Source organism: Callionymus lyra, chromosome 11 (assembly GCF_982586985.1).
Source record: "Callionymus lyra chromosome 11, fCalLyr1.hap1.1, whole genome shotgun sequence".
Classification (NCBI taxonomy): Eukaryota; Metazoa; Chordata; class Actinopteri; order Syngnathiformes; family Callionymidae; genus Callionymus; species Callionymus lyra.
Window position 1 is genome coordinate 17,613,842 of NC_141828.1, and position 21,338 is coordinate 17,635,179.

Here is a 21,338-nt window from a genome sequence, read left to right on the forward strand (position 1 = left end):
GACAATTATACTTGCAAGGAGAGTGTAATACAGAACCTTCTCATCGAATGTCATTTTCCCACCGTTTCGGTCACAACCCCATCGTGGGTTATTGATTATTCAAGAGGCAAGTTCACAACTGGAAAAACACAAACTGGAATATATTACAGATCGTCTTAAATTAAGCATACAAAGAATAGATTTTAGATCAACATGGTTATCCACTAAACCTTAAGTCATCCATCACTTCTCGAACCAGAAACATCTGCAATCATTTTTGAATCCCATAAGTGGGTGGGGGTAGAAATGAACCAAGATTGTGATAAAACACCTTCAGTTTCTGCTCCACTTAAGCAGCCTGTCGTTCTCCATGACACACTTAAGCTGGTATAGACAAAGCCAATTCAGCAGGAACATCATGTATCTCGATTGGCTTCTTCTCCACTGCTGCTTTTTTCTGCTGTGCTTAATGGGAGCCGCGGGGCTTTAGGGGTTTAGTTGGACAGATGGGTTGAGTAATCCCTGGGCCAATTTGAGTCCTAAATGGTTTGTCTCGAGTTGGTCTCCCATCATGATTTCGCTCCCATGTGACCTGGCTTTGCTCAGAGTGCTCACTTAATTGCACAGTCCAGGGAGTTCATATCAGGTGTTTTAACCTTGTTGCCAAACACCAGCACCATTGTCTCCAACTCCAAGGCCTAACAAGCTGAACATGTTGATACCACAAGTAGCCGCGTCCACTCCACCAGAAAGCGTGCAGTCTTTTCAACGGCATGGAGAAAACATGACTCTGTTGGATTGTCATTTAACATTTCCGTTTACGGATGGATGTGTTCCTTCTTAGATTCTGCAAGATAGTGGAAAACAAGTGCTATTGATAGGGTGTACAACTGTTCAGAGAGTTAAGCTCTAAACAACAGGTTGTCGTGAAATGAAAACTGTAGCAGAAGCTTTAAATTAACGCCACATTCATCTTTCAATTTCCAAACACAGATGTCTAAATATAGTTTGGCCATCAACAAACCGGATAAGGACCTTCTCTAGGGTGTGTGCTTTAGATAAATTATACTCTGAGGCAGCTGGGGAGGGGGAATCCAATAGACTTAACCACATTATCCAACAGATTAGGCTCCTGGTTTCAGTCACAAGTTATCAAATGTGATTTCCATTAAGTTGCTCAGAGGGAGACTAATTTGCTGCCTTATTATTAAATAATTCATGAAGATGCCAGTCTTTATTTAACATATGTTTCAAGGCAGATATTGCAGGGTGCAAAAATACAGTATTGCTGAAAACAGTATTGCAGTCTGCTTAATGAAAATTGAATTATTAATTATCCTCTGACTACATTTCAAAACTATGATTCCATACCAGCCGGTGGTGTAGAAGCGTTTTATTATCGCCACCAAAAGTGCTTATGGCACTGTCAGTTTCTCTTTCAGAAAAAAAAACTAAAACTAGTTTAAGTGAGTACAAGGGACAGATGATTCATTTGTGGTTGTAATAAGTTCTCAATATAAAAACAAAACAAAATGGCAACTAATTTGTTGATGCAAGTGTCTCTTAAATTGATCTTGGACTCTATTGTACTCATCAGTATGTTTGTAAAAAACTCTCTTTTCATTTAAATATTTACATTAGAAAATGAGTTTAAGCTCCGCCCACTGAAAAAACGTTGTTATTCTGGATATTAAATCTCATATACCATAACCATACCAACTCTACTATGATTGGTAAAGCATTGGGTTTTGTCACCGCATGTCATTAACCCGAGGAAGTCTCCACCTCCAATGGACTTGTTTTATTAACAAAGCAGGGCATGATTAAAGCTGGCTGGAGGAGGTAGTGAAGCCATTATACATTATAATGACTCTTGAAACCTTTTTTTCACCAAGATTTCAGACTGGGGATAACTTTATAAAGTAATTAAGTAAGTAACTTCCAAATGGAGCATTATCAAGATGAGTGACTTGATGACCATTTGATAAGTGTAAGTAAATCATGAGCTTTTTCACATTAACTGCCCTTAAAGGAGGGTTTCTTCATTCACTTGTATGGCCTCTAACTGCTGCTGCTCCATACATTCACTTAACCAGGAAGAACAAAAAATAACTTGCTTCTTTTAAACAGCATCCAATATCTAAAATAAATCAATATCCATGTGATTGCCGGGAAAAGTGTAAAAAAAATGAATTCTCTTCGCCTACTGTGTGTTGTGCAAGCAAGTTTTTTAATGCCACTGTCACTTTCTGTGTGATAAAGATAATTTACACTTTTAGCAGGTATGAATTCTACGGGCTTTTGTTGTTTGTTTTCAGATAATAAGGATCCACTTTAGAAGATTCACTGTCCTCTTTTATATAAAGTATGCAATTTATGTCAGCGATGAGTGTTCCATGTGGTACCAACCCAATATTTACAGGCTTTTAAGATAAAAATACACAAACACACTCATGCAAATCTGTCCGTGCAGATCTTTAAAAAGAAGGTATCCTGAAAATAGCTCCTGTGTTTTTTTTATGTGGAACAAGTCACTTCAATATGAATAATGCACATATCAGAAATGATGTACTTGCAAGTAAATCTCAATAATGTAATTCCTTCACTGTGGTGTGTTGATGTGGGTACAATAAAACAGATTAAGTAAATAAAGATGAAGCACGGCACGGAAATGTAATAGTTGGTAAACAAAGACTCACATCCTTCATTGAACTGCAGTCATGTATCACGTTATGAAGATTAAAAACAGTGAGTTTTAAATGACTTCCCTCTTTTGTACAGGAAGATACACAACTAACACTGAAATATTTTAGTACAGAACTTGTATAGTTAACCATTATAAACGTGTTTATTGTAAATAAATGAGGGTAAATCAATAAGGCGGAAAAGCTTTAATCTCACTTCAAGTCTCTGTGTTGGATTTCAGTTTATCTCTAATAATTGGGTTTAATCTTTTTTAGTTTCCACTGCGTTTGCCCTCAGGGTTATTTTGGAAGGCGTTGCGACCTGGATGTGAACGAGTGTGAAGTGTCACCTTGCCTACACGAGGGCGTCTGTATCAACGAGCCGGGGGGCTTCAAGTGTGTCTGTCGCCCTGGATACTCAGGTAACTTCTATGCCCCCGGGTGACGTGAAGATCAATGCTAGTGTCTGAGAAGCTTATCGTGACTTTTGAGGCAGCGCACCATCGAGTCGGATCTAGATCGGTATAAAAAACGGTTTAACAATGGTGTCTTTTAATTAGCTCGCCTGCATCTGGCGAGATATTGCTCCTGCTTTTCAATTGAACGCACCAAACACATTCTTGTCGCTGTTTTTATCTGCATGAAACCTATCACCGTGTTATTTAATGCCGTTTCCTTGTCTCACTCTGTTGTTGTTTAACTGAAATCCGTTTGTCGTTTTTCTTCTTTTTTTTTTTTTCATCACCCAGACAGATATTGAACTATTTAAGAGTGAATCTATATGTGTGTTTGTGTGCACGTGAGTGTGCACATTCGAGCTTTCTAAGGCCAATTCCTGTCAGGTCCGGGTAAGATTAATTTCTTTTGTCTTCCACACTGTATCATCAATTTATCCTTCCCCAATTGAGAAAGGGAGGAAACCTCAGAGGGATTGCGACTCTGGAGAGCAAACCTGACACGCATGGCCCAATTCCCATAGAGGGAGCTTTTATTATAAGGCTGACTCGCAGCATAGTACAAGTCATTACTTTTTCTGTTGCTCCAAGCTCATCTGAGGAAACATTTTGCCCCCAGAGAGGACATGGCAGAGGGATACAGTTTGGATCGGTCCAAGCGGCTCACACAAAATATTTGCTCCAGTAACAACTTTTCACGTAGAAGATCTTTTTTGTCTTGCACTTTTTCTCTCTTACTAGTCTTGAGGGAGCCAATGAGCCATCTGATTTTCAGTAGTCTTTACTGAAATGATCTAAAAGTGTAAATTTTTTTTTTTTTTTTTTTTTGCACCATATGATCGCTGAACATGAAAGTTATCATTAATGTGTCCCTCCAGGCTACATTAGCTGCAGAACCGAGCGAGTGAAAATTATAGATCACAGTTGAAGTCGCAGAACATATAGAATATAAATGCATAGAAATACTGAACTGTCTATTACAAGAAAGGTTTGATTGAACATTGAAAAGAAGCCTGACTTTTAGTTCTCATAAACCCTTTCTACCTATTTTTCTTGAAGATATTTTTAATCTCAATTGGTAGTTGAAGACTTGCTTAAATTGTGCATGACTTAAATATATGTTATATTTAATTTCGCCAAGCAGTTGCATTACCGTTCCATGAATCTGGTGCCATTTTTTAGACCAAAAAATAAAACATTCAAAGAGTCAAATATCTCTCTTCACGCAGCATATTTTTAACTGGAATTGATTGAATTTCAATGTGTTGATTAAATAAACCGTGACAGAAAATGTAAGCTTTACGGTTTGTACTACTGATGGGTTGATGAGACTACTGTTGATTAGGTATCATGATACAGTCTTTATTTTGAAAGGCCGCTAGATGGCACTCTATACTTTGTAATATTGGGGTCTAAACTATATAATTATATATTAATAATCATAATTTTCCAACAAGAAAATGTTCTTCCAATAACTAGAAAATGTAATAAAAAATCAAGGGAATACCTTATTAAATTAACTAAACTTCAAATAAGTAAAACATAAGTATATTTAAGTTTTGATTTATGTTGTACCTTAATGTGTAAATCGCCTCATTCTCGGGTAAAATGACAAGACACTTGCATTTTTTTTATCTTCTAAAGTTTGTATTTGACATTTTAGAGAACCTATTTAATGGACCCCATTTTATTCTGAGAAAATTTCATTTTAAGTTGAAAAACAGAACAACTCTTGTTGTCTGCAAACTTAAAAGATGTGATTAAGTGTCAAGGCTACTTCATTTCTTAATGCATCACTGTCTATATTCTATTTTCTCCCTCACCGCTGTTTTTAGAGTTAGCTTTTAATTTGTGTTTTATCAAACAAGACTGACAGCCTCATCCTCTTAAAGATACTTCCCCTCTTTCTAATTCAATTAAACGCAGCAGGGTTGTTTGCTAAAGTATGTGACTCCTATTCATCAATATTCAATTAAACTACCTTTTATAAGTTGTCAAGCGATGATTAAACATCTGTTCCATGGCAATAATTATTTATTTATTTAGCTTTCGCTTCGAATTAGCGACGGATCCATGTAGATCCATGTAGTTCCTGCATAAAGAGCATGGTTTGCTATTTCAGGTGATGTATAGCCGTGTCAGAGGCTCTAAAAATCTAATTAATTACGTGCTCTATGATTAATTATTCTAAATTTAGACAGAATTTAGCCATGGTGGGTCATACAACTTTGTTAATGTAAGTCTTTGACCGGGCACACTGTGCACTGTCGCACCAAAGTTTGTGAGTCAAACACCAACTTTCTACTGAATCAGAAGGTTTTTTTTTTAGGATATGACATATCAAATATGTCTTTTTTTTATTTATAAATGTTTCGATTACTGCAATTTAATTCAGTATATTAGGAATTCAAGGCAGTCACGGCTGCCGCGTTGGACTGTGGCTGTTCAATACTGAGGTCAAAGGGCCTGCCAGTGACATGATAAATTGGTGATCATGTTTATATAAATCATAGCAGCAGCATGCGGTTTGTTACCTTCTGTTTTCTCCTCCTCGCACACCATTAAGGGTCACGTTCCCCTGAGTGATAGCGGGCTGCAATCAGCGCATTGTTTTCTCTATGCTTCAGTCAGCACATTGTTCACTGATGATGTTGATGGTCTCGTCCTCACCGCGTCGTTTGCCGAGGCCTACAGAGACTCGGGTCTGCGGTGGAAGCGCTGGTTACGCTTCCGCAGACATATTTCATCAGAGAATGCGGCACAGACAGCGACACGACACTCATCAGCGCATGATTACAGCAGTTGTTGCTGTAAGATTAATAGTCAACTCAATGTCCTCAAGTGGAAGATAAGACATGCGTCACCACTCTTGCATTGAGGAAGATAACGCAGGGAGCTCTTCAAATCTTTTTTCCAGGACACTCATCCGACACTTCATTTCGTTTATTGTTTTTAGTAAGCACTACCGTGATGCAGGGAAATGCAATTGAAGCCCAAACTCTTTCATCCTCCTATCATGTGTTGGCAGTTACAATAATCACCACATGTGACATATATTTCGAATGTATAGGATGCTAGCATCCCATTAACTGTTGGCTTGATAAGGCCTCATGATACAGATGTGTAGTTTAGACACTGTATCATGATACAGATGTGTAGTGAAGACACTGTATCATGATACATATGTGTAGTGAAGACACTGTATCATGATACATATGTGTAGTGAAGACACTGTATCATGATACAGATGTGTAGTGAAGACACTGTATCATGATACAGATGTGTAGTGAAGACACTGTATCATGATATAGATGTGTAGTGAAGACACTTTTTAATGATACAGACGTGTAGTGAAGACACTGTATCATGATACAGATGTGTAGTGAAGACACTGTATCATGATACAGTCTCTTTAAAAAAAAAACGCTAGATGGCACTCTCTTCTTTATAATATGTGGCTTGAATCTACTAATTCAATAAAAACTAGCATCATTTTTAAACTAGTGCCATCTAGTGGCCTTTAAAAATGAAGACACTGTATCATGATACTTCATTGGCTTTTTTTATGACGCCTCATAACACCTCATCACTGTTATGTAGTTGGCAATAACTGTAATTTTACTTTCAATAACTAAAAAAATGAATATATTTTAAGGGAATATTTGTATTAATTAATTAAGTAGTACTTTGGTTGAAAAAGGTGTGGATTTTGAATTATTTTGTACCTTCATGTTTCAATTGACCATGTTATCGGTACAAATGATGAGACTCAACAACAGATCATTTTTGATCCTATACAGTTTGTTTTTGACATTTTAGATAACTTGTTTTAATGGACAAATTATTTTTAGAGAAAATTGCAAAACTTGAAATAGAAAAAAAAACAACAACTATAATCTTTGGCTCTAATCCATTTATTAATTAGTTTAATTATTGTCCCTTTAAAATGAATTCACTGTATCATGATACACATATCTTTACCGTGCAACTGTGTCATGAGGCCTCATCAACCCATTACTAGTAAAAGAAAAAAACTCTGGACCCCTAAGTCTCAGGTTCAATCCCTGCACTCGGCATTGTCATTTTTACTTGATTATTTTCTGTATAAATAATGTATCCATATAATTGTATACCAATATTATTAACTATAACATTATATATATTTTCAGATTTTTAACTTAATACAATCTAAAATCTCACTTTAAGTCCAACAAATACTGAGAAAGTACATTCTTCAAAATAACCTCTGGTGTGGAATGTAGAAGAATATAAAACATGCCTAAAAATCATCTCAAAATAATGTATATTTTTATGGCTTCTGCAAAACTATATAAATAATGCCTCAAAATTCAGAAAGATATATGTATTTTTTAGAAGGATTCTACAATAAATGCTTAAACATTGCTTTGAAAATTGCAGGGATTGAAACTGCTACTTAGGTGTCCAGTGAGGTGTTGCTACCAATTGAGTTATCTGGACTAGTGACAAGATTGTAAGATATAAATTACAGGATTTAAGATGTGGCAACAAATTGGGGTTTTCTTTTTTTCACCATGTCATGTCTGGGTGTTCTGCAGGGTCCTAAAGGTGTCAGAATAATTCATGTTTAAAATGTCCATTCATTCAGGAACAAGGTTTGAAAACTGATGTTCAGTGGTTAATTATTTCTAAAATATCTCTCATTTCCTAGGAGCTCGGTGTGAGGTCAATGTTGATGAATGTATTTCAAGCCCATGCCAAAATAATGGGAGATGTATCGACGCAACTAATCGATACCACTGCTTGTGTCCTGACGGCTTTGTTGGCCTCGACTGTGAGACAAACATTGACGAATGCTCGTCAGCGCCTTGTCTTCATGGGAGGTAAGGACAATTTTCTCTCATTTAGTACAGTTAACTTTAGCGCTGAGGGGGAGGAATGAATCTTAATTACCCTCCTGGACGGCTAAGTGAGGAAAGACATTTAGTGCTGCTGTTTGAAATTAATGTGTTAGCCTCCCATTCCCTGTAATTACAGTCTATTGGTGCAAGAAATATGTTTGGGGAATAGTGTTAAAAAGGTGCATTTTTTCAGTCCAACTTTTGCCTTCCTCGACTGATCAGGTATTCAAGTGGTAGAATTTGAACATTCACTCCTACCTATTCAACAAGTTTGTGATGGACTTCAGGGTCAGTTAAGTTTTAATGAGAAACATTTTAAAGTGGAAGTATTTGAATCTTTCTGTGGACTATGTCTAATAGTTTTACCTTCTTTCAGCTGTAGTGATGGGGTGAACTCGTACCTTTGTTTCTGTTTTTCTGGATGGACTGGCCGCAGATGTGAAACAAATATTGATGTGAGTTGTTTTTAATAAGTTTGTCGTTATTACCTTTCTTTTGTATTAAGAAAGTAATTCGTATTTATGAAGCGCTTTTACAGACCATGGTCACAAAACGCTTAAACAATCAAAACAATAGTCAATAAAAATATATACCTTAAAGGTGAAGATAATACTAAGAACAACACAGGAGTTCCAGAAAATCAAGGAAAAGCCTGCACAAATAAAAATGTATTGAGATGTTTCTTGAAGGAGTCAGTAGCAAAAAGAGAAAGGAAGATTGTTCCAAAGCTTAGGAGCAACAGCCTGGAAGGATTTCTCTCCTCTGGTCCTGAACCGTGTGCGAGGAACCATCAGTATATTCTGATCCACAGACCTCAGAGCCCGAGCTGGGGTGTAAGGCTGGATCAGATCAGTGATGTAAGGAGGAGCTTGACCATGAATAGCTCTGAAAGTAAGAACCAGAATTTTAAACTTGATCATGAAAGAAACTGGAAGCCAGTGAAGAGTTTTAAGGATCGGAGAAATGTGAGTTCTTCTACTAGAGTAGGTCAGAATTCTCGCTGTAGAGTTCTGAATAAACTGCAGGGGAGACAGCTCCTTCTTTTTAAGACATGAAAACAAACTGTTGCAATAGTCCAGGCGAGAAGACACACACGCATGGATTACAAGGTCATTATAAAGTTTATATTTTAACTGTGCATTGTTTTTGATTGTTAAAGCGCTTTGTGACCCTGGTCTAGAAAGGCGCTTTACAAATAACCTTTACATACTTACCTTTTTTTCTCATGTAAATTGCTGACAAGCACATAATTGCATCACTATGTCATGAAACGATCAAAAAGGAACTTCCGTAAGTGAAAATAGTTACTAGTAATCAATGCTGTTGAAAGGCCAAGCGAACTTTTGATCTTTCATCTTGTAAAGAAACGGAACAAAGATAAATTATAAAATTGCCAAAGCCCATTTTTTGTGTTTTTTTTGGCTGAATTGAATGCATCCAGCAAGTTTGAAATCGAAAGGCTAAGCACAATGACATCTTGAAGACAATAAAACTAGATACAAATTTGTGCAAAAGAAAAAGAAAATCTGTGTTGATTTTATATAATTGTTGACCTGCATCCATGGTCTAATTATGATCAGGAAATACTTATCTTTATCTCATTTGTTATAGTTGGATTTTAATACAACTATTTTTGGTCTTGAAGCCTGACATTTTATGTTCTCAGGATTGTGTTTCACATCCTTGTTCAAACGGAGGCTCGTGTGTGGACCTGAACGACCGATATGTGTGTGTCTGCCCGGATGGTTACACTGGTAAGACCTGTGAAACCAACATTGACGTCTGCGCAGACCAGACCATTAATGGCTCCCTATGTTTCAATGGAGGGACTTGCATCGATGGCAAAGGTTCAAAGTTCACGTGCAGGTATGTTGAACTGCTACTGGCCCGAGTGCCCTTCTGTAGAGTTGTGGTAAAAATCACCTGATTCAGCAATCCATCTTTTAAAGTGCTGGCTGCATGGAAGAGTTGACTGACACGGTGCCTAGCCGAGGCAATTGATTAAGCAATTATCCATTAACTCAACCTGTCCCAAAACATTAAATGTGACATACTCTAATCCTTTTTTACTGTGACATAATATATGTGGTTCATTGCTGTAAGTCCTTTTCTTGTAGATTCATCAGAATTTTGTGATTTACCTGTGGTGTTCTATCCCAAAAAACTATCATGAACAATAAGTGAAATTAATTTAAAATAGATTTGAACTATGTTACAACACACGCACAGACCGAAAGAAACAAGATCAAGAAGTAATGATGGTGAAAATGTGTTTAGTGGCGGCTCCCTTATGTTCCAAGAGATTCATGTAACGCACAAAAGAGACCATAGTCATCAATGCTTCAATTTCAAATTATTCGTGATTTTGGGATTACTCTTTACTTTGATTCATTGTGGGAATTAGAGATAGATTTATCTAATGCATGTACGTCACACCTTTTCATGATGGCACCTAACAATTAAACATTCAAATTAGCCTGTAGACTAATGCTGTGTCTCAAATCGCATACTAGCGTACTAAAAGTTAGTATTTTTAGTTCGTTGTGACGTTTTAAACGGAAGTTACGTCTTCGGTGCTGATACCATCTTAAATATCTCGCGATTATTTAGATTCTCATATTTTTTCTTTATTTCTTTTTCCAAAGTTGCAAAACGTGCTGCCAGCAGGTGTCGGCGATAGCGTTCAAACAGCTGGTTGAAACATCGTTAAATAGAAGTAGAAGAAGAAGCTGTCATGTGATCTCCGGTTAGTGTGTAGCAGCAGTGTTTGATTTGAGACATACTATCTGTGGAGAATTTGCGTACTAGTTAACTAACTGATGCATACTAACTTCTAGCATACTAAGAGTAGTATGCGATTTGAGACACAGCACAGGCATGGATGTACAGGCAAAGCAAAGGCAGAGCAAATGCTAATGTTAACGGTAATGTTACCACTTATGCTAAAAAATAATGCAAACTGTAACGCATACAGTAGCACAAACAGTGACTAAAATGCAACACAGCACAACACGGCCCAGTCGAAAGCAAACGCGAAGCGAATGTTAACTTTAACGCAGATGTTAACACTTATGTTACCGCTAAAGCAAATGTTAACGTTAATGCTAATGTCGACGCTAATGTTACCGCTTATGCAAATGTTAACGTTAATGCTAATATCAACGCTGGTGTTACCGCTAACGCAAATGTTAACGTTAATGCTAATGTTACCGCTTATACAAACAGTAACGCAAACAGTAACGCAAACAGTAACGCAAACAGTAACGCAAACAGTAACGCAAACAGTAACACAAACAGTAACGCAAACAGTAACACTAATGCAACGCAGCGCAACACAGCCCATCTCAAAGCAAATGCGAATCAAACAAAAAATGAAACAACATTATAGAGTATTTACATTTTAAAAGTCCAGTAGATGGTACTCTCTGCTTTATAAGGCTGACACACTGTTTCAAATGGCCTTTGCACAAACATCGATACATGACTTGATTCAAATAGGTTGGACAGGTTGAGAAGCTCAGCCATCTGTTGCTAACTCAAAGTAGAATTGCTTCTCCCCGCAATAGTATATCTGAAGATGCCAGAAATCTCCCTAGTGAGGCGCTCGAGGGACGATCAACTCCCAGGAAGTCCCTGGGATTTTATCCCTGAGTGACTTTGCTGAAGTTTTGATTGACCCCCAGAAGAGCGATGAAAGGTTTCTGGGGGAAAAAAAGAAAGAAAATCTGGACCTCTTTACCTCATGACCCAAACTTGGATAAGAAAAAGAAAGGCATTGGATTTGTTTTTCCATACATGCATGTCTCACCAGGTTTAAATCAATCTCCATGTCGACAGCTTGTGTCAACACAGCATGTTGTACAGACTTTGAATCTATTTTAAATGTTGGTTTCTTTCAGTAGGCTTTGAATCACATTCGTTAGCAGAAGCCACTTACATGGAAATAAATTGCCTGCTTTATAGTGTTGAGGCAAAAAAGCTTTAGAAACGAAATGCTGCTATTTTGTTTGCATCCAGTTCCTTCCTTTATCTTTATTCATTAGCAAAATGTTACTGATAACATTTGCAGTTTCACAGAGGCATCTTAAAGGTCAAAGCTATTACAGCTTTTTCAGCATTATTTTTCCTTTGTATATCTTGAAAGGTTGGGGAAATACCTTTAGTGGTGTGGCCCTTTTGTAGACTCAAATATAAGTCAATAGTAAAAGAGATAAATAGCAAACATATAGGGATATAAGGGGGCATATAATGGTAAATAACCATTTGGCACTGCTATGCGATGCCACATTTATAAAACACATTACGTCCTTTCTACACTTATTTGGTTCTCAGGAGGAGTATTCAATCCCTGTTTGAGACGTTCATTAGAACTTTGCTTTTCTCTGTTTATCTCCCTAAAATTGCGCTTGTTTCTAATTAAACGTACATGCAGACTCACAAGCAGGGTGATCATCGAGGTCATGTCCGGTTGAAGTCCTTCACTTTTCCTCTTGGTGAATCATTACTTTTTAATTGGAGACACGCTCTCTCATCATCAATGGAGTACTTCAAACTACAAGATGTATGACATTAAAATGGGCAGAAGTGACGGGATAGCTCCTATGAACGTCTCACGCAATTAATCGTGTGATCTGGTTTTGGATGTGCTATTATACCCAGTGTTGCGGTTTAATGCATCCTGAAAAACTGCGACTCTCTAAACGTTGATGCTCTTGTGGCACATCATATTTGCATAGTAAAGTGTCTCTGTTTGTCTGGCTGCAGTTTGAAGTGTGTGCATAATTTATGTAGTACATTAATGTGGAGAAGAATGTCGTATTGTTGCAGCAGATTTTGAGCTAATTAATTGAATTATATGATTATGTATTAGTTAACTTTACTATGACAAACACAGTGGAACACAACAGCTACCAAATATGAAATAAAACATTTAATTTTCAGAAATTAGTATTTCACAATTAGCAACAATTGCTCATTCCTAAAGCAGAGAGCCCTAAGTACTACACTTTCAGGCAGTTAGGTCGGAGCGCCTTATATATGAACATTACCTGGTGGGTGACTTGTTCACAAACACTTTCATGACTCTGCGCCGACTGACTCGACACGCCGTGGGTGGGATTACGTCGTTGCGTCATCACAGGGTGGGATTTAAGACGCACGTCACATCATGGCGGACGGCTATGGATTGATATTACTGCCACTGGATTGAGCGAGTGTGTCTTGGTTATTGTACACTCAAAATAACTCTGATGCGTGCTCAACCAGTCATACAGGTACGTTCAACATGTCATACACGCGCGCTCTAGCTATCATACGTGCTCAACTTCATTGCTGCGCACTCAACATTTGTCTGCTCACAACACCAGTCTCACACGCTGATGCTTGAAGCCTTTTAAACATAATTTGAACATCGTTTCCATGGGAGTGAACAGAGTTTTTAGAACGCTTGATAAAGTTTGACTTTATCTGACTGTTTTGTTGAAATTCCCTTTAGCACAGCTTATCTAGTGGATGCATAACGCAACCCCAGTCAAACTTTTGACTGTTTTTTATTCTATGAGCCTTATAATCCGGTGTGCCCATTTTATGAAAACAGTTCTAAAATAGGCCATTCATTGAAGGTGCGCCTTATAATCTGGTGCGCTTAAGATTGTCTAAGATCAGTTCTAACATAAAATGACATTACACATAGAACTAATCTTTATTTTTAAATGTTCGCCTTTGTTAAATTTCCACTTCAAACTGTTGTCTTACAGAGAAACATAAATAACAAATAATCTCCGGTGTACAGTATCAAATGATCATGTTGTGATTACTGTAACTTGTTCCCATACTCGGCGAGTGCCAAAAAGGACCAGCAGTTCGATATTCAGCCCTGTTAATACATTTTCCTAAATTAAAAGCATTTACAAATGAATCTGTAGGCTCGGAATTGTGTTGTTACTGACAAATATGAGAGAAATAGATACAAGCAAAGTCTTCTATCTACACATTTAAACTTGTTCATTGAGCAAGTTGTTTATGCTACTAGACATGTTTCATGTACTATTGGTTTTTATGGTGCTTTATTTGTGATACTTTCGAAAAGTTAATAGTTTCCCGTAACAATTTCTATGGCGCTGTATAGATTTTTCACATTTCTAAGGGTAATGGAACATAGTCTTGCTCATGCACAAATCCAATTAGCATCCCTTACTATAGAAAGCAAACAAGTCTCAGGAAATGTTTCATATGTCATGTAAGTCATTTCTGTAATTCCTTCTTTCTTCAGGTGTCCTCCAGGTTTTACTGGGGATTTCTGTGAAGTGGATGTAAACGAATGTTGCTCGTCTCCGTGCCACAATGGCGCCTTTTGCCAGGATCTTATAGATAGCTATGTCTGCCTCTGTAGGTCAGGTGAGTCTGACTACTCTTTCTACCTTCTTCTTGAACACCTCTTGTAACATGGCTTCTTATGAATAAACATTATTTTTTAACCGTGGCCCAGATATGATCGAGTACTGTAGCCGTATGTAAAGCATCTTCCAAGGAGCAAATAATGACTGAAAGGACCATATGCAGTGTCACGTGAGGTTAACATAAAACATGCTGTGCATATTTGCTTAAGAGCCATTCAAAACTCATACACAGCTCTCCTGGGAAACATTTGTAGCCATACAGTAGTAGAAAAAAAAAAGTGTCATGAAAAGACGACTGCCTTGGCTCATTAAAATGTATGTGGGCCTGGCACTTTAGTGAAAGCCTTTTCTTGTCTGTGCATGTGCATGTGAACCCAAAAAGAGCCAAATCAATGTAGGCGAATCTGATTGATATTCACTTCAGAGAGTGGAAGTGGGAGAGCCTGGGCTCACCACTGCACTCTGTGGGCTTTTGTTCCTGGCAGGTTGGACAGGCCTTCACTGTGAGGATGACATTAATGAGTGCCTTCCACAGCCCTGCAACCAGGGGATATGCATTCAGAACGATGCGGGCTATGGCTACACCTGTTTCTGTCGTCCTGGATTTGTGGTGAGGCTGCACACCTATTTTGTTCTTCCTGCTTCTCTTCTTTTTTTACTTCAACCTATAACCTCTGGCAACTCCTGCACTATTTTTCAGCTGAATAAAGTGTTTTAAATATACTTTTGTTTTTAAATATACAAACTATATGATGTGGCAATAAAAACATTTGTTTGTGACAATTATACCCACCCTCCCCATCCCGTGCTAGAGTTTCCCCCTGGTACTCCGGGGTCCCAAAGAATAACAAGGTGACTACATTTGTCACAAGGTCTGAGTCTGTTTTAAGTGTTTCCAGTTGATGGATTGATTGGTAGAATAAACTGTCCGATAACTAGGGAAACCTTTATACGGATTTAGAGATGAATAGGTGACGGGTGGAAAAAAGATTTGTGGATGAAACAAAGATGGACAGAATAAATACAAGCAAGGATTGACCGATTCCAGGGGATGAATCGAAAAGATTGGAAGGTCAGAATTATAAGTCAAACCATGAATCAGTGTGAGGCAGATGGAAATAGGAATTGAAGAGGAATAAGTCACAGTAATGAAAGCATGCCCCTGGGCCAAATATGGCATCCTAGGTCATTTTATACAGCCTGTGAAATAGACACAAAAAGAAAGAGTGATGTAGTAGAGTAATGCTCATCTTTATACAGTCACCCATGAAAATGTCAGGTTTTTTTTACGCTCCTCATTAGTGGATGACGCATTCTTGACCTAGTCTAGATGTGGAATTAAAACATTTCAAGACCTTTTAAAGGACTATCAGGTTGGGAATCTGCCTTAAAGCTGTTAACTTAGACAAAGAAAGAGGCATCAGAGATCAGAATTGGATTAAGTCGCAACAATTTTACTTGCAAGGAGAGTTTAATAAAGAACCTTCTTATGGAATGTAATTTTCACTCGGATGTTATAGTCCATCGTGAGTCATTGATTGTCCGAAAACATGATTAACATGTCTATACCTGTGGTCAAGAACATTTGATAAAACACTCAATACACTTAGGTCAGTATTTTATAATTAGAATTTGGAATTTGCAAACTTTGAAAAAAGAATCATGCTCTCTTCCTAGACAACACTTTTTTCAGATATTTACAAATCTGTACTTTTGTCCATAAAACACATTATTCATTTCTAAACCTCCCTTAGCTATCTTTCTCTTGCAAACCCCAGTGATGAAGAGCTTAATTACACATAATTATAATAGAATCCAAAATCTAACTTCAACATCTCTGGACGGAATCAATGGGACAGAATTATGAAGTTTTAGTGCCAGACAGATCGGACTGATCTGATGCATGATTGTTCACTGCTCACACATGACTAGACTGAAACTCTCAAAAATATATTACCAAGTTGATGCAGTTTGTGAGAGGTGCCATAATGAAACAGCAAGTCATATATACGTGTTATGGCCATGTGCATCTCCAACCAGTTATTGGGAGTAGATCCCCAGGACACTGCCAGAGGTGAGAAGGAGCGATATCGGACCGCTTTATTTGGTATTTTTTTGTTCTGCTTCTTACCAAACTCAAAAAAAAAATGTAAAAGCTTTCAGGAATTTAATGGAAATTAAATTATTCCTTGGATTTCAACATGGTATGAGACTCGGTACCTGTGTTTTAACTGTCCTTATTTTAATGATATTTTTTATGTTCTTGTAAAGCACTTTGTCTCAACTGCTGTTGTTTTTAAATTGCTTTAGAAATAAAGTTGAGTTGAGTCACGGTTGAATGAGATGCTCAGTAACTTGAAATCACCAAAAATATGGTACACTTTAAGAGGGTCCAGCACTTCATTTAAAAGGATGTGAGGACCTTTTCCTGGCCTATGTGAGAAAAATGCACTTTACGGTCCCACAATAAGAACTTTTAAAAATGTGTTTTAGTTTAATTTTTGTTCATCTTTAATGCCTGTTTTGATTGAGAGTTTGACCAGATTTTTGTTGTTGTGTTTTACTCTATTTGTCTCATAATTATATACTATAATGTTTATGTTTGCATTATATATACATTGCCCTTTTTCTAATGGACATGTTCTCCTTTCTGATTTTGTTTTTTTCTCTGTGTATCTATCTCACCAGCTCCAGACGCTGTTCAACTGTTTTGATTGATGTATGTTGAAAATCAATAAACACCTTTCTTGAAACAAAATGTTAGGTTTCAAGAAAATCTTAGGAAAAATGCACATATGGCAGAGAAGCAAGAATTAGATGGAGAGTATGAAGGTGTTTGTTCTTCAAGGAGTACTTGTATTTGTCACCCTTGATCAAGCGGGAAGGATTGCTAGTGATGTGCATGTATCATGAAATGGTTCATTGCGGCGTGACTAATTTGTGTCTTATACACAGGGGAGGAATTGTGAGCACAACTACGATGATTGCCTCTTGAATCCGTGTCCAGAAGCATATACCTGCGTGGATGGCATCAACAAGGTTACCTGCATTCCTCCTGCTTCAAACCTGGTTCCCTTGGTGATGGGAGCCAAGAACATCACTCACAGCTCGACGCATGCTGCGTCTGAGCCAACACTCAGCACGGCACAAACAGCTGAGCGATCCACAGGTACACGCCAGACAGACTGTGAAGTCGTTCGTTTCAGGGACGTTGATGGCGCAATGAATTAATGTGACATTACAGCACATCCGAAGTTCTTTGAACTAATTGAGAAACAAGTGACAATCACGTTGAAAATAGACATGTTTTTAATACTGTAATGACTCGACTCTGTCGACTCGCTTTTTAATTCCATCCTCATGTCGAGGCTGAGTTGAAAATGTTCTCGTACTGTAACCAATTACCACAAGTTTTGGGCAACGGTGGCTGTCAATGGTGCCAAAGCACTGTGTTGATGTGCAGCAAGAAAATATCATTATATATTTACTAAGCTTGCCCTTATATGCTCATATGTTGCTTCTAATCTTATCTCTCAGATGCTGGTGGAAACAACTGACTTCAAACAAATTATTTTTCAAGCATTTAAAGGGAATAAAACCACAAATCCCCAAAAAACTAAACAATTATATACATTTAAACCTAACTTAATGTTAAAAAGTAATATTCACTTTGGTTTTTAATGGTTGAATTATTATTTTAGTACTTTTATTATTTCAAAATATATAATATTGATATAATTAAGAGCTTCTATATTAAGCGTTGTGTTATCTAGGGTTGGAGGTGACTCAGAGGCCCAAAAACAAATGTGTTTGAGGTATCCCTGGATCAAGGTGAACAACCTCCCTGGCTTCAATAAATACATATGCAGTGGTGGAGATCGTTCACCTTTACTCAGAGGCAACACAAGGGATACCACAAATTAATTTGTTTTCAGGTCACCTTGACCTTGAGATAACACAAGGGTTAAAATAGAGGAGAGAAGGGTTTTAAGCGTGAAGATGGTTTAGAACATCGTGTATCAGTGAAATCTATTGTATATGAAATAATGAGGGTATGTGTTTGTGTCTGATCTGAACGTCATAAATTGCCAGATTGCTCCACAAATATCTTAAACGTTAACTTGTATATTACTGACTTTTCAGTGAGGGTTGTAGGAGGGAGGGCCAGTCAAGCAGGTCAAGAGAAAAGGGGGGCACCAGCCGGGCCAAAAAAACCCCACGATTACTGCATCAAGAGCTTTCTTAAAAATGATGACAATTTATATGACTCTCAGGAAAAACAGAGATTGCTTTGTGTTAGACGTGGTTATTACGAATCCTCTGGTTTCTGAGTGAAGGAGAATTCGGAGGGGTTTTTTCATGTTGACAGATGAGGTCTATCTACCTTTGAAACTGTTCATAGAGGTGTAAAACAGACCCGATTGAACACAGACATGCTTGAACCAATTCGCTGCGACACTCTGAAAATCACTCTGGGCCCGCACATAATGGACTTCTCGGCAAAGCACCTGAGCCACTGGCCAGAGAGAGTCAAATGCACAAACCACACGCGGTCAAATCTCCCAACCATGACACCTAAAAAGACATATTTCTTCTTGTTTAATCACAGAGAATTCATTTTAAAATGAGAAACGTTAGAGTCTATAAGTAGGTCAGTTTGTTTTTAAAAGCATGTGTTGCCATCGGTCCTGTTTGAAATGAATCTAAACTGGTATTTTTGAAACACTAGAACCTTTGAAATCCACCAAGCCAGTTAATAATTTAATCTTATATATGGGAGTGTTGAGTTGCAATTCGTTTTTTCGTTTTTTAACGCTATTTTAATACAAATATTTACGATAGAAAAAGGCTCTCCAGCAAAGGTCCGCTCTTGTTCACATCACTGCCCACAAGTTAGAGGGGGTGAAAGTTGATTGTATCTATTTAGGGATTCAGCAGCTGTGGCGAACGATTACAGCTGCTTAATAGGCAGCCACCAGGTTTGGTTGACTTTTCCTTTCTCACCAAGCGCAGGGTCAAGCTGTTATCTTGGCACAGAGAGTGGCGGACATAAAATGACACATGCACTTTGAAAGTCTACTTGATAGGTAAGCGGTGAGCAAGGAGGACATCAAAAATGTTCTTCTCAAGCAAATCCAAAGCTGATAAGAATGACTCAATTTTGCTTAACCAGGGGTTTTTCCTCTATCTGTCAATCAATTTTTTATGCCCTGTGAAATAACCAATTTCCAGGGGGGTACCTTCTTTATACATTTTGGTGAGGCGCTTAAAACCACTTTCACATTTGGGGTCCAAGGCCTAAAAGGCCCAAGTCCATTTCACACTCCACTGTGCCGCTTCACACATCTGAGGTCGCTGCTCTCTGGACTGTGTCCCAATATCACTACCTCCTCTGCACAGCAATTTTTTTATTTTAGATTTTTCATTTTTATTTTATTTTGAAATTGTCCTACAATAAGGATGGCTTAATCCACTATTCTCACGTAATGGGTTGATGAAGCATCATGATACACCTGTGTAGTAAAGACAGTGTATCATGATACTGAATGTTTATTTAAAAAAAAAAACACTAGATTGCACTCTCTAAAAATTGATAGTGTATCATGATACAGTGTCTTCTTACACAGCTGTATCATGATGCCTCATCAACCCATCACTAACATTCTCTATACGTGAATACGATTTTTCTAGATCGTAGAGAGACATCGTATATACTCTTATAGGAAAGTCCAATTATAAGAGAATTAATTCATCGTGATTAATTCTGTATAAGCATATTGATAGTATTTTTCTGATCATATAATTTTAAATTTAAAAAAAAAATCTGTTAGAAATGTATCTTTTCACAAAAGAAAATAAAAATCATATTGGTCTTCTTGTGCCTGAGTTGGTAAAAACGATGGTCACTTACAACCCAAACTCAATTCCAGCAACACTTAAACAGTGTATTTTAGTTGATGCTTCTTTTTGTTGTCTCTGAACATCACACACTCTGTTTGCTCAAGCGCTTTCCTCTAGAACAGCATGAAAAGCCTACAGCAGCATGAAGTTAACAATACTTGACAATGTATCATTCATACTTCATACTATTATAATTTAAAAAAGTTTCATAGCAAGTTGACAATGATGAAAAAAACGTACATTTCGGTTATGACTTACTCGCCAAATTAAAAAATTTAAAAATTCGGACCCACTGCTTATGTGGACTAAATGGACAGAAATGTTGTCAGAAATGTCCAGATCATGAACACTTTAGTTTTTAACTTTTATACGCCCACTTAAATGTAAAAGTCACTTATTTCATTGCATGTGTTATTCATTCATTCTTATTCTATTGTCTTGTATTTTTTAATTTATTCCACATGCAACTCTTGTTTTTTTTTTACAATACTGGCAAGACATGTTGAATTGTTTCTGATATGACAATTAAATCGGACGCATATAGTTAAAGTTAAAAAATATGAAATAATTGCTTCCGGTGTTAATATATGGGCTGTGCTGTGGCAATCATTTTGAAAAAGATAGCTTGTGGCGACCTATTATTCTAGTTTATCCTTGGAGCGATTAACTTTTGACATTTTTGAATTATGAACGGAACTAGTTAATTTTTAAAATTGGTGAACTGACACTACTTCAAAAAGCTAACAACGTCAATCCTCAATGCCTGTCAGGAAACACAGAATAAGTGTCATACTAATACTTCTTTAAACCCCTACACAGTAATTATATACAGTACAATCTGCATTAAATAAAAAAAATAAAACAACACTAGAACCAAAACATAACTTTGTGACACATTTATGCTAATCTCATATCTCTAGGAGAGACATTTTAAGGGGGAGGATCCGTGGATGAGGAATGACCTTTTGCCTTCCTACGTGGCTGTGGAATTGCGAAGGTCTAAGAATGGTGCTCAGCAGTATTTTATCTCTGTCCTGTGAC

At 37.3% G+C, this 21,338-nt stretch overlaps 1 protein-coding gene across 1 annotated transcript in view; it reads left to right on the top strand.

Moving 5' to 3' along the window:
- eys (EGF-like photoreceptor maintenance factor) overlaps positions 1–21,338 on the top strand; it is a 186,218-nt gene that overhangs the window by 79,211 nt on the left and 85,669 nt on the right. Inside the window, exons 24-30 of the mRNA XM_087803281.1 lie at positions 2,940–3,085; positions 7,809–7,980; positions 8,375–8,453; positions 9,665–9,864; positions 14,270–14,394; positions 14,882–15,006; positions 17,352–17,565. Coding sequence (XP_087659407.1) covers positions 2,940–3,085; positions 7,809–7,980; positions 8,375–8,453; positions 9,665–9,864; positions 14,270–14,394; positions 14,882–15,006; positions 17,352–17,565 — 1,061 coding nt within the window. The remainder of the gene's footprint in view (positions 1–2,939; positions 3,086–7,808; positions 7,981–8,374; positions 8,454–9,664; positions 9,865–14,269; positions 14,395–14,881; positions 15,007–17,351; positions 17,566–21,338) is intronic.